General features: G+C 37.3%; 3 protein-coding genes across 3 annotated transcripts; 1 reads left to right on the forward strand and 2 right to left on the reverse strand.

Moving 5' to 3' along the window:
- Positions 1–1,930: 1,930 nt before the first annotated feature.
- LOC110684154 (exocyst complex component EXO70B1-like) lies at positions 1,931–4,558 on the reverse strand. Its single transcript, XM_021860564.1, has one exon. It carries the CDS (start codon positions 4,152–4,154, stop codon positions 2,247–2,249), a length of 1,908 nt encoding a protein of 635 aa, XP_021716256.1. The 5' UTR covers positions 4,155–4,558; the 3' UTR covers positions 1,931–2,246.
- Positions 4,559–5,214: 656 nt separating this feature from the next.
- Positions 5,215–6,487, forward strand: LOC110684156 (PRA1 family protein B3-like). Its single transcript, XM_021860566.1, has one exon. It carries the CDS (start codon positions 5,442–5,444, stop codon positions 6,063–6,065), a length of 624 nt encoding a protein of 207 aa, XP_021716258.1. The 5' UTR covers positions 5,215–5,441; the 3' UTR covers positions 6,066–6,487.
- Positions 6,488–6,491: 4 nt separating this feature from the next.
- Positions 6,492–12,741, reverse strand: LOC110684155 (sorting nexin 2B-like). Its single transcript, XM_021860565.1, has 5 exons — positions 11,236–12,741; positions 10,914–11,123; positions 10,397–10,657; positions 8,936–9,022; positions 6,492–6,888 (listed from the first exon to the last, which is right to left on the reverse strand). Exons 1-5 carry the CDS (start codon positions 12,298–12,300, stop codon positions 6,808–6,810), a joined length of 1,704 nt encoding a protein of 567 aa, XP_021716257.1. The 5' UTR covers positions 12,301–12,741; the 3' UTR covers positions 6,492–6,807.
- Positions 12,742–14,337: the final 1,596 nt, after the last annotated feature.

A 14,337-nucleotide genomic window follows, 5' to 3' on the forward strand; every position in this document is an offset into this window, starting at 1 on the left:
ACCAAATTTCAAGGAATTGTGACAGAGAGATGAGTCTAAAATTCATATAGAGGCTTAGGCACAAATGCACAATCATCCTCTTCTCGTATACTGGATATCTAGACTTCTTTAGTGGTCTCAATATCTCAAAATGAGATCTAATCCTTTCTAACACAATTGAGTGCAAGCTCTTCTGTTGGAGACATTTGAGCGGTTTAGGTATAAGTACCTTAGACGGTTAGACCTAACTAGTTGAGAAAGGAACATTCCTAAGAGTAATACTAGAAGAACTATGTTCCTACAAAAAAAAAAAAAAAAAAAAAAAAAAAAAAAAAAAAAAAAAAAAAAAAAAAAACCTTTAAGTACTATGAAGCAAGAGAAATGCAATATGATGCGAGGGAGACGGAGGGGGTTCACCGATTGCTTAAACTAGGCCCAGAGTGTCATAAGATTATTATATAGCCCAAGGCTCTAATAGAAGTTTGCTTCCAGTCGGCTAATCTACCTTCACAAACAACAGGGCCTCAAATAGTCAAATTCTAGGGGATAAAAAATGTACAGGGAGCAGATGACTGGCCTTTCAGACAAATTCATAAATCATTTCTCAAAATGCACCTGTTTCCGTAGACCAGAATTCAATATCTACAACCTAGTTACTTGACATGATCACCTCACCCACAAAATTGATTTTGGCCCTATTTGGTAATTAGCTGGTTTGACTAACTGATTATATTTACTCGTTTGACTAGCCGGTTGTAAATACATGGTTCATGGTTGTGTAAAAGCATTTGGTAAATAACTGTTATTATTAGCTGTTTAGCATATGAAACAGCTAATAAGCTAAATGTTCAATAAGCTAATTCCAAAAAGCTCATGTTTTGTGAATTTACAAAGAGAGTTTTTTGAGTCCAAAATGCTCTTTAATAAGCTTTTAACCAAACACTATAATTAGCTTTTTGATAACGGTCAAACCACTAATACGTTCAATAAGCTAAAAACTCTCCAAAAAGCACTTTACTAAGCATATCTTATGATACTTAACTAACTACTCTACACCAGCCTTCTCGGGTCATATCTCAGCAAAGACATTATTGATCATACTAGTCTTTCAAGCAAGTCAGTCAAGTCGTTGGTGCTAAAAGAGCAATTAGCAATTGAATTTCAATCCCAATAAGTTGTTAGCACAATCTAATTTTTGTCCAATATGATGATCTCTGATATGATAGGTGCAGCACATCATGGGGATCAACTGCTAAAAAGGGAGATTTTGCATCAAGAGACATGGTCTGCAAGATTAAAATCCACTTACAAGCAACTGGACATACAATAATCAAGTTGACTTAAGCAAATGATAAACAAAATCAAGTGACATTAACAGCTGGCTATGCAGATACTTTCTGAGCACTATACAGGCAATATAGTGGAAACTAACCCGAGAATAGAAGGTTGGGCACATGACCCTTTGAAGATACACAGTTCTGCATTCCCATATCTCCGAATCTCCGATGTGTATACTGTATCTCGATTTAGTACTTTGTTAGTGGTAAGATCCTACAAAATCAGCACACATAACTCAAGTTACACATAATGTACAGGATTTATAGCTCCAGATTTCAGACAAATTAGTAGAATAGAGATGATTCAACTGAGATATCCAATTGCATGCAACAAATAAGCATCTTTCTACCTGTTCTGTAACCCTCAACTTTCTGCATACAGAGTCACAGCTTGTATGGTGAAGTAATGCTCTGACAGCACTTACAGCAGCTCCATGACAGTATATCATCATCCAAAGATAATTCAATGTTACAATAACATGAAAATACAATAGAAACCAAGCTTTAAAGACTTCAAAGTACAATAGGTAATAACAGGCAAGTAGGAAATTAATTTTTGAAGAGCAATTTCTTGCTAACATTAAAAATCGAACAGATCCAATTATACACAATCGTATAAAAATGATCAACAAGTCCTTTGTGAAAATAGGAAATTGATATAGAATAAAATTTGGCTTTCACACAAGGTTAAGTAGTACATAAGGGCCAAATCACACATCTATACACCCCAGTGGAAAATCTACCAGCACGCCAAAATTTTACACTCCACAGTGGGGAAACAACTAATTGATCACCAAAATTTTGGAAGACCTACCATTTCAATTCACATATTCATAAATTGATACATTGTTCTAAATCGATACAAACTTGCTTACACTGTTCTACAAAGTTACAAACAACATTTTCTGCTCATCAATTCATCACCGTCTTTCATCTCCTTCCACCATTACTATTACCCCGAAACAGCCCATTGTTAATCTGAGCCTCAACATCCTCCACACTATACTTGATATGTTTCTCAGGGTTCCTTCCTGCTTCTGCAGAGTTCTGGAACCTTCCAATGAATATCCGATAAGCAGGCAACAGATTTTGAATAACAGACATCTTCAAATCCTCCCTCAATTGATCATCAAACACAACCCACGAAGATTGAATCTTCAATATCTCCTCAAAGTAAGCATTGAACATCTTAAATCTTTCCTTCAACGGCCTCGAATTCTGGCCTCCATTAGCATTACTCCCACCTCCATTATCCACCTTCAAAACCCCAACCACCTTATTCCAAGTATTCCTCTGATAATTCATCTGAAACTGCCTAACTTTCACACTATGTTTTCGAATCCAATCTTCCCCTAACAACAACCCAAGCTCACTATCCTTCACCTTCTGCACAATGTACCTCCCATTATTCATCATAAACAAAGAACTCAAAGCAGCATCCTTATAAGTCTTTGATTTTGCCTCCAAATTACTCTCTAATAACTCCATAATCCACGCCATTTGAACCGACAACGAGCTCATCCCCGACATCCCTCGTTCCCTTTCCTCCTCAAACACCTGCTCCAACGTCTGCTGCGACTTACACGCAGCTCGAATATAATTCATCACATATCTAGTAATCGGATGAAGCCCGCCACCAGGCACCGGGTTTTTCGCCGGATCACGCCTAATCAAATTCTCCAATTCCATAAAAATCCCCCTAATTGCTTCCCCAACTCTCTTCCAAATTGCCACAGCTTCATTCCTCAGAAAAACACAATACTGATCAGAAAACAATATCTCAAACTCCGGAATCAAATCCCTCAAAGTCTCATAAACATCAAGCACTTTAAACAATCTCTCCGGAGACCGGCTCGAAATCGCGACCGCATCGGCGAAATTCAACAGCTGAATAGCCGAACCACGGCAAACCTCCATAAAAGCAAAATCAGAAGTCGACGGAAAACCGAAGAAAATACGATCACAGAGACGCCTTTCAGAAGGAAACAAAATCCGAAGAGAGAAAACCGCCGATTTACACCACCGCTCAATCTCATCCTCAAGCTCCGGCCATGGAAGCTTCTGGACTTCATCAGTGCTCAATTTCTGTAACCCTAACCTCGACAAACTCTCTTCTAGAAACTCCCTCCGGCACGCGCTGTACACGTGCGAACACTCTCTTCCGTACTCCACCAACACCATTCGCCTCGCAATTTCATGGAGATCGTTGATCGTCGACGCCGGTAAAGCATCGATAACGATGTTAAAATCCGTCACCGGATGTGCCACCGGAATCTCACCTCCGCCATCATCTCCGCCGTAACCTCCTCCGTCTTCTGAGTCGGAATCCGACGATTCACGAGTCAAATCGAAGGAATCAGCACCTCGTTGAATCAAGCCACGAAATTCTTCCTCAAGCTTGAAAATCGCCGATTGTAGCAGCTCATCTGCGCGATCCAGCGTCACGGCGAGCGCCTTGTTGTCGCGCGCAAGAGGAGCGAAGTCGCGGATTGTTGCGATCAGCTCGTCGAGAACTTCGAGGAAGGCGGAGGAATCGGTAGGGTCAAACCATAGTGGACGGTCAGAGGAGAGAGAATGAGAGATCTGAGCTTCGAGTGAAGTTAAGCATTCTTCCAAGGTAGCAACCGCCGACGACGGTTTATCGACGGATTTAGGGTGGTTTTCCGGCAACATATTGTCGGAAAGCGGTGATAATTTATCGCGAGAAAATCGACCGTCGAAAGTGGAGAAAATGTTGAAAATATCGTCGGTCATAGAATTGGAATGACCGAGAGATTTTGCAATTTGACGAGCAACTGCTATCAATTTCTCTTCTCCATTGATGTTGTTATCAGCCATAATTAAAATTAAGTATAAATAAATAAAATAAAATTGTGGTCACATCAAAAAAACAAAAAAGAAATTCGGACAAATTCAAAGTATAATTTTAGTGGTAGTAGAATAATCAAAGTGATAGTGTATATTAGGGTTTATAATTGAAAAGATGAACGCGGAAATAGAAGGAATTGGGGAAGAATAATAAAAAGAGGAAAGTGTGAGGAAAATGAGAAAGGGACAGTTTTTTTTTGGTATTTTGTTTTTGGAGTTTGGTTTTGTTTTTTCGAGTTTTCCCACTGTTTTGGTGTTTTTTGTTGGCCGTGTAAAAAGGTAAGTTTATCGTTGTTTTCTTGTTTTTGGATAATGGTGTTTTAATATCATTGCTTAGTCAGCATTTTCTAGATGATTATATATTTTTTATAGTGCTGAGTAGTAATTAATTAATTCCCCTTCTTGTTCAAAATTACGTCACAAAGTACTCGTAAATCGTAATAGATTTAGTACTCAATCGGGACGATCCTATTACTTCTTCATTTCGTATGCAGGATTACAATTATTTTGAGGTTAAATATTAAAGTTACTAATGTATAATCAAGATATTAATATAAGGTTGTCGAGTAAGGGTTTAAGACATACAAAATAACCACCAACACCGACTCCGTCACTTAAGAAGTACTTAAATTTTTTATATTTTGTAATGTGTTTTTACTGTTTTACTTACATTATCTAGATTTTCATACTTTAAGTACTTTTTATATAAACATGAACTTCATAATTTTAACTTTAGGAGTAATTTTAAAATCTAGATCTTCAACATATTTTGATTAATCCTAATTACAAGGTGTGAACTGGAGACTGAAGTCAATGAAAGTAGTACAGTATTGAATATTACAGGGTACTGTTAAAAAAAAAAAAGGCAGGCTCAAAAGCCCAAATTTGTTTTGACAGCCCAAAAATTAAACTTGGGCCTTACCTCCAGTAACATGCCACTCTATAGCACAACAGTTAGGCCCATACTATATTGCTTGTTGTCTCTTTATGAGTTTTGAAGCAACATATGCAAGTTGGGTGCATTGGTCAACCTTTTACATGCATGCTTTCATACTGATTCATATGCAATACTTGAGTTGTAACTGATGCCACAAGCAAAGGGAGATAAGTTACCATTTCTACAATCAACCATTTTTCACGTTATAATTCCTCCATTAATCAACAATCTTTTAAGAATACTACTTTGAATACATTCAAACATCATATCAACAAGTCTTAGCTCAAGTTTTTGCTTCTGAAACATCATATTCATATCCCATGTCCTCTCCTCTGTTACTTCAGATCCCAAAGAGTGTTTCTCTATCTCCCCCATTCCGTAACTTTATCTCTCGCATCAGCAATTCGATCTACCGTGCATACTCCCGACAACGCCCATGGTCAGAACTCTTTGAATATGCTGCATGTTCTCGTCCTTGTTCGTTCTCTGATGCCACAACAAGGATCCGTAAGAATCTTTCCTATTTCGGGATCAACTACCTTACACTCCTTGGTGGTGTGCTTGCTTTTTCTCTATTGTCTCACCCGCTCTCCCTCATTACTCTCCTACTTCTCCTTTCTGCTTGGATCTTTTTTTACTTCTTTAAACCATCTGAGCAGCCATTGATCATCTTTGGCCGCACACTATCAAACAGTGAAATATTAGCCATCTTGGTGAGCGCCACAATCGTTGTGATGTTCTTTACCAGTGTTGCATCTTTGCTGATTTATGCTACACTAATTAGTGGGGCTATTGTGTGCCTTCATGGTGCTTTCAGAGATCCAGCAGATCTATTTCTCAACGCACAAGATGGAACTTCTTCGTCCAGTTTCTTTTCTATTGCTAATGCTGCTTCAATCACATCGGCTCATGCCTCTATGCGTGATGCTGTTTCCATAATCTAGAATCTGATTTCAGATCTCATTATCTCAATGCTTCTCAGTTATGAGGGTATTAGTACATTTAAGCTTCATTAGATGTAATAGTTATTATGACCAACATCATTAAGTAAAAAAAAAAAGAGTAGACCCATACTTCATATTATTATAGGTCTCATTTCTATTCTATAAATTCTAAATAATACAGTAGGTTTTGTAAGTTGAGTTTTTAAATTTTCCATCACCCTTTAAAATGACTATTTCACCTTGATTCTACAAAAATGACCACAGCAAATAGGACTAAAAATCGTTTCACAGCAAAGCACACAGCTGCAATATTAGTAACAGGTTTGACTTCCCTTCATAACGGGGCAGAAAAATCTAGCCAAAGAAGGCAATAACGAATCCACAAGTAATCAACTAGCTCAACACTGAAAGTAAAACACAATGGAATTGATCAGATTGCCCTTGTTGAAAATCAGGCCATCCTTGTAATTTCTTATTAGTATGTCAGATGTTCAAAATGCAATCAGGCTAAAAAAAATAATCCTGCCATGCGTGGAACTTTTTTTTTTTTTTTTACAGGGTTTACAGAACAAATTCCAGTGAACACATCAACTGATCTGAGTTCCTAAAAGCTATATTATGGGCTCCCAATTTTCTGTGTGTGATATGAACTTGTTTTGTTCTTGATTAGACAGTGGGAAGTAAAAATATGGAAGACACAAGAAGAAACTCTTTTTTGCGTTACAGCTATATACTCTTACACTTAGGAACTATCTTTTACATATCCTCTGGTATCTTCTGCAACCTTTGACCACAGATTAGCCATTTTCTCAGCAGAGCTTACCTATTCAAATCACAACAACAAACATTGTCTCAGACCATAACTTTGCTTGGCAGTTCAAAGCCATAAAAATAAATTGATGCAAGAACATAAGACACGTTATGAATGAGTCATTCAAATCACTAACTGAAATTCAAGAAGTATATATTTTTTTTATAAAAGAGATATATGAGTTGTGTCACAACTCGCAAAAACACATAAAATACATGGAAATATTTTCTTGTACCCTGTATATGTTTCTCTGAGTGTATGTTTGTATTGTTTGGGTGTGCGTGTGTGAGTGAGATAGAGAGGTTAACCTCATGTTTCAACAGCAGGAGCAATTCTCCTCTTCTGATACCTATAAAAATAAAGGGTCATAGACACAGTCACCACCATGGCTCCCCTCACACCCCAGCCATACAAAAGCAACTCCAAAAGCCATTTACAAACCTCCCCCACCCCCCACCAACACCAAACCCCCCAATGAAAAGCAAAAGGGCAGCAACATTGATTTATATAGCCATTTACCATCCCAAAAATCATTTAGAGCCTATACCATCAACAGCACATCATTAGTTCTGTAATATACGGCTCCCACCAGGCAATCAATATGATCAATAACATACTCCATAATCCACACTCATATGGCTACATGCATCCCCTAATCTACTATCATTTGGAGAAGAAGAATGTCCTTTCAAAGTGGAAGGGAATAGGTGAAATACCAGATGCTCAGACTGGTACAAAAGCAAGCTATGCTTAGACACAGAGACAAACAGATCACATGCTCATCTTTGCAGAATTGGAGCAAACCGAACAAAGAATAAAGATCTTAAAACAAAAGGGTATATTGTGTATTGATAAGGAGAAGATAATTCATTCGTAGTCCTCGAATCAGACTGCAATCAGAACAGCAGCCAGATGTAATCATCCCAAAAAAAACAAGATTGTCTACAAGAGTACCCAAAAATGAACCTGGAGAAGTAGAGGGGGCATGTATGGTCATCTGTTGACTTCTTTAAAAATGCCGCATTCTTCCTCTTACTACTAGAATTAGAAGCTCTTTACTACCTATCAGTTGCTACTTATCAATAATGCTTTGGACAATGAATCTACCAAAAGAAACCTCTTCCTCTAAATTCTGGTCTTGACATCTTTAATGGTGAGCAGGATCAAAAGAATACAAAACACACTTCTCTACCTTTAACTGTGAGATCCAACGTTGAATCAAAAGTCTTGAGAAAAAACTCCAATTATGAGACTCCATGAGTCCCAGACTTTCACTCAAATAATATTTACTACCTCCGTTTCATATTATGTGCAACAAAGGTCTTGGGCATGGACTCCTAGGCAAAATTTGTTTGTGAGTGTTAAATGGAGAGAGAAAGATAGAGATGCATGTGATGAGGGAAGAGATAGAAAGGTACTACCTCCGTTACAGGTTATGTGCAACGATTAGACATTTTTCCTCTCTGCTTTATGTCAAATCGTTGCACATAACCTGTAACGGAGGTAGTATGAAAACTTAAAAAGGAAAGAGTATTTGTTGCACACTTGAACATAAGGTGTAGCAACCATTTTTAGTAAATGTTGCACATAATATGACACGGAGGTAGTTAGATGATCGATACAGCAACCAAAGAAAAGACGATCAGGCCAAGATTTCGCAGCCCCTCATCCATTTACTGCTTAGTTCAGGTGAGGATTTCTTTACAGGACCAAACTGCTTCAGAAAACAAAGAGTGAAAAGCTCTTACAATGAAAGCCTCCCAATTTAGCATCTCTCTCCTAAACATAACCCATTTGAGCACCCAGTTACTAAAATGATTGCACCTTTTCATAGGGTTCAAGAAAATACCCTCTCAGCAGTGAGGAGGGTATGACTATATGGTGTACATCTGAAATCCAAAATGTGCACCAAGTGATAAATTTCGAGTTTCTGAAACCTGATTTATCCCATGCAAAGCAAGAAAGACAAGGGGTAATGAAACAGAGGATCATCACACTCAACAAAGAAATATAACAAAATCAAAATTACACATTACAAGGAAGAGCAAGGAGGATCTACCTGATCATTTACAAACCCCTTCAACATTTTCAGAAAATCAGTATGTTTTTCCCTTTCGAGTCTTTCAAGTTCAGTCCTATTATTTTCCTGCAGATATACCAGCATTATTTTAGTCTCAACAATTATTATGGTTAGGAAAACAATAATATTACAAACAATTTACCCAACAAATTTGTCACAAGAATATTAAAATGAGAGCATGTATCTAACTGGGCTAAGTATTTGGAAACTTATAAATGAGACAACCCCAAGCCGAAAAATTTAAAAAGATGTAATGAAATTCTCTAGACTATCAAGGTGTACTCTACAAATTTCTTAAGCTGTGACATCCCAAAAACCCACAGACTGCATGTTTCACATGGATAGTGTGGTATGGATAACCTTATCTCTTATACTAAACAAGCCATTAAAAAGTAAAGCCACTGTTGATCTTACTGACAAACAAAACAGATGCAAATCCGAAATCAGAACACAAAATACCATCAAACTGCAAAAGAGCCACATAGTGTTGTATACAATATGATTAGTCAATAACTTCTTTTAAAATAACAAACCACCATATTTAACCAAGCTTTTTAGTGATATAGTCATATAGATTATAGCTTCAGAAATCATTGGCCATCCAGAAATTTCAACTACAGAGCTATAACTCTCATCAATGATTGGTACATAAGGAGACAATGACCAACATTTGCCTCTGGAAACCTTTAATTCTCCAGCCCTAGTACCATCTTCACCATGTCTGAGAGCATTGTAACTAGATAGAATAATAAATAACATCACAATTGTAACCTGCTTCTCCAGTAAAAGACCACAAAGAGAATTCCAAATTTCAATTTTCAACCATGTCTACAAACAACATACCCATATAGATAAACTACTACAACTTCCTTCTCTAGAACAGGACCACAAAGCGTTTAAATTCATTACTTTTCTTCATCACTGGTTCCAACCCCTACCTTACGGCATATAGTCCTTTAAAATTATAACTACTTTTCATCAATGGTTACCACAAATATTCTAAATTGAATCAAACTGGGCAAAACTAACAAATTTCTCACAAGGTAACCACCACTATCACAGAGCATCAATTACATATTCTTCACCACTACGCCAAGCCTACCACAAATATTTTAGCAGAATAGAAACATTGCTTGCTGAAACAATCAGCAAAACCACTGCTGCAATGCACTAGAAATGGTAGTTCTACAAAAGAAATCATGAGATACACTCAATATATCTAAAAGGGGGAATGATTAGAAAATCTGGAAGCTGTTAAATAGCTGAAGCCACATAAGAATGCAAGATGTTTGATTCAAAGGGCACCATGCAAAGCTGGTAGTTACGCGACAAGGTACAGATATAACATGCACTCAGATGTACGCAATGCTAGTTTGTATGGAAATTGTTTAATTCCAATGAGCAACTTAACTTGGACCATGATTTAGACTGATTCCATACCTTAATTCGCTCATACTCTCTGACTGCATAGTTTTTTGAGTCTTCAGTGATTTTCATGGTTTCCTTTAACTCTTCCAGCTTGTGATTTCTGGTCTTATCACCACCAAAGACTCTAGATGATGCAGCCTCAAGTTTGTCAGCTTTCGATTGCAAAGAGGATACCTCTGATAGAAGTGTCTGAACAGTCAACAACGCATTTGCACGATCTGAATACGCATTGTGAGCAGCTAACATAGCTCCAAGATATCCATGAAGGGTTTCCTGTAAAACACAAAAACAAGCAAGTTATCAGCATAATTCTAAGGCATCTAAGCTCTTTAACTGTACAAACTACAACGCCTACGATTGGAATGATTTTTTCTAGATAGAGTTTATGCATTAGAAAGTCAGTAAATAGGCACCAGAGGACAGCTTTTATATGTCCAAAATTGATTGTCAAGCAAAACCCCATCAATATAGAATAATAGAAACTGCAGTAAGCCAGTAAGCATTAATTAAAAGGCAGAATAGGAGATACCAGGTTCTTCACTGTTTTAGCATTTAACTCCCTATACATTCTGCTGCCTCTGACTGTAGCTGTTGCTATGTTCTTCATTTCAGCAGCACGTTTCCTTTGAGTATCAAGAATTGCTGCCTCATTCTCAAATTTTGTCAGCTTGATAAATGATAACCCCAACTCTCCCATTGTATCTCCCATATCTTGCTGAGCTTTGACCAGCGATTCAGCCTGTAAATAATTAGATAGCTAAGCATTAGGAAAGGAAAACTTCTGTAAATCATTATAAATGAAAGTGTGAGCAACCAACGAGTAACAAAAGAAGTTGAAAATGCAAATTGACCTGCTTAGAAACATCCGTGAGGCGGGTTTCGAAATCAAAGAGCTTTTCTTTCTTCTCCATAAACTCCTTGTCTTCCTCAACAGCTGGTGGCCTCGAATTTCCCCAGTCATTTGTGACAGACTGTTTTAGCTCTCTAAACAACCTCAGCAAATCCCTTCCTCCTTTAGCAGGCTGAACTGCCTCATGTGGAGTGACAACACTCCTAGAATCCCCAAATAATTGTTTTGGTAAATTAACAGCCCCATCTAGCATCCTCGATGCTACATCTGTGCTCGTCTGCAAGGGAAGCTTCCCCTGCACTTGCAAAAACATTCTCAACTCTTCACTCGTCCTAAGGACAGGATGAGCAGCTAATTTCCTCAAATACTTCTCCAGTGCCACTCTTCTCTGCTCAACAAACTCCTGCTTGTGCATAACTTGACTCTCCACCACACTCTTATCAGGCCTGGGAGGTATAAAAAACCCTCTATAAGACTCCGATAACCTATCCGCTAATGTCACCACGTCCCTAAACCTCCTCCTAACGCTAAACTCCGTCCCACCAAACCCCCTCATATTAGTCTTCGTAGTGATCAAATAAGTCACATAAGTGTTTCCCCCAGGAACAATCGAATTCGACGATAACTCCTGCTCTTTCTGGGGGTTCGAAACCTTAATGTTCAAATAATCAGCACCCAAAGAACTCAACGAGTCCGAACTACTCCCGGAATTCACTTTCGGGCTCCCAACCCCATTGACACCCCCACCATTAACACCCCCAGTAATTGGACTATCAAACACATCAGAGTAATCAGAATCCTCAAAATGCGAGCTAAAATCAACATCTTTATTTCTAATTTGATCCTCCTCTTGTAGAGGAAACAACAATGGATCTGAATCAACAGGTTCCGCCACAATCGAGGACGATAAAGGATGATTATTATGCGAATCAGATAAAGTAGTCAAAGCACTCTTGTAATTAGCAAACGATTTAGAAGATGATAATGGATCATCCAAAACTAGGGTTTCCATTTCTTCATTAGGAGCAAGAGGATGGGCTCCCTCTTCATTCTCAGAGCCCATCATTTTCTTCCCAATTAATCACCTTATCCTCCAAATCCAAAAAAAAAATCAACAAAATCAAAATCCAAAAAAACCCTAAATTCCACAAAAATTCCAAAACAAGTACAATCAACTGAAATTCAAATATTAATGCTACAATGAGAAATCAGTGAGCTGCGAGATCACGAACCAGGAGAGAGAAACAGATAATTGAATCGAATATTGAGGAGAGAGAAAAATTTCGCCGGGAAACGACGATCGACGGCGGAAGAACGGAGGTTATAGAAGGTGGTGCATTGAAATTCCGGTGGAAAAAAGGAGAGAGAAAATTTAAGGCGTATAAAGACGACGACCCGCGAAGAAGTTTGCACTTGACATGATAGACAGTATTTATTGATTACAAAATAGTACTTGTACCTTTTTCCTAACCCATATTATGGGCTAATTTAGGATAATTTTTTGTTTGTTTCGCAATGTGGATGATTTTTTTGGTTTTGATTCGTTTGTGCCTTGTGGTAGTTGCTTCTTTAGAATACACAGGTTACAAGTAACTAATCACTTAACACTCTCTTCTTAAAAGAGATTAGGGCCCTGTTTGGTAGTAAGCTTATTGGGAGTATATTAGCTTATTTGACTAACTTTAGCTAATTGACTAGTCAAACAAGCTAACACAAGTGTTTGGTAGTAAGCTTATTTAAAGAGCTTATTCCACTAAATAAGCTCTTTTTGAAAAAGCTCATTTTAGGAGCTTTTTTAATTAGCTTATTCATTAATTATTGTGAAATGACATTTATAACCTCATTTAATTTAAAATCCTTTCTAAATTACCTACCCCAAAATTAGCTAATTGGTCATTTCACATACTCAATCACCTTTAAGCTATCAACTATTTACCAAACACTTTTATATAATCAGTTAATACAATAAGTTAGTCAAATCAGCTAGTCAAAATCAGCTAACTCAATCAGCTTCAGCTTTCAGCTTTCTTCCAAACAAGGCCTAGGTCAAGCGTGATTTGCTTTTTATATTTGTGGTTGAGTATGAAAAAAGATTTAAGAAATTTGTTGTAAATACTTTGTTTCTTATTCTTGATCGTAATTAGGGTAATGCCTTTTCTTTTCTTTATGCGTAGTACAAAGTTTTATATTTTGCCATTCTTTTTAGTTTAAAATGCAATCAATTTGTAGGGTTGTCTATCATGAAACATATGCTCGTGGATTTCATAAAATTAGGTAATTATCAAAGAAGTATTGATCTAACTTAAGATGGATGATCGTGTGAGAGTGAGGGGTAGCTCAAGTGGTTAAAGTTGTCCTCCCGATTTCAGGTGATTTTTTGTAAAAACAATTGTAAAATCTCTCCTAATTAAACTTATATTATTTAATTAGTTTGTGGATTTGAGTTAATCCAGTTGCTTAAGTTAGTGTGCCCAACCCAAATACACTAATATTGTGTTATTTTCAAGTTGTATATTTGTGGTGTGTGAGATTCTCGTAGCAACTACTGATATTTTGTAAAGATTAATAAAATTGGTGGTGGTGACAAGAGGAAGTACTCACTACAATATTCACGACATGCAATAAACAAACTCATAGCAAGGTCGGCGAGAGAAGACAAAAATGTGTGGAATCATTGTAACAATATCAATAATTTCAATACCACTATATACAAAGATCAAAACTATTCTTAAAGTGCATTTACAACAACATGCATGTACTACTTGTGATACTTGCTTCGTCTTGACACTCCACCCTACATGGTAATCAAAGGCAAATCCAATTTAATTTTTTTTTTTAGATCGGGCCAAAAATGTGCAAATAAGAGAGATTGAACCCTTGACCTTCCAAATCTATGCAAGAAGTAACTAACCAACTAAACCACTACTAAAACTTAAATATTTGAACAAGATATTTAATTTATATGATATCAAAATCTGGGCATTGTTTCTAAAAAAAATATGGGCATTGCGGGGCTAAGGCTCAGGTAAGCCCCTGGATCCGTTTAAAGTACCTCATAGACAACGTACTAACGGTTCTAGAGGTATTAAAAACTGACCCGATC

This window comes from Chenopodium quinoa, unplaced genomic scaffold (genome assembly GCF_001683475.1).
Source record: "Chenopodium quinoa cultivar QQ74 unplaced genomic scaffold, ASM168347v1, whole genome shotgun sequence".
Classification (NCBI taxonomy): Eukaryota; Viridiplantae; Streptophyta; class Magnoliopsida; order Caryophyllales; family Amaranthaceae; genus Chenopodium; species Chenopodium quinoa.

Coding starts and splice junctions, on each gene's coding strand:
- LOC110684154 (XM_021860564.1), bottom strand. CDS start 4,154: ATGGCTGATAACAACATCAATGGAGAAGAGAAATTGATAGCAGTTGCT.
- LOC110684156 (XM_021860566.1), top strand. CDS start 5,442: ATGTCCTCTCCTCTGTTACTTCAGATCCCAAAGAGTGTTTCTCTATCT.
- LOC110684155 (XM_021860565.1), bottom strand. CDS start 12,300: ATGATGGGCTCTGAGAATGAAGAGGGAGCCCATCCTCTTGCTCCTAAT. Junction 10,658..10,913: donor CTAAAACAGTGAAGAACCTG/GTATCTCCTATT, acceptor TGTGTTTTACAG/GAAACCCTTCATGGATATCT. Junction 6,889..8,935: donor AGGGGTTTGTAAATGATCAG/GTAGATCCTCCT, acceptor TGATTTGAATAG/GTAAGCTCTGCTGAGAAAAT.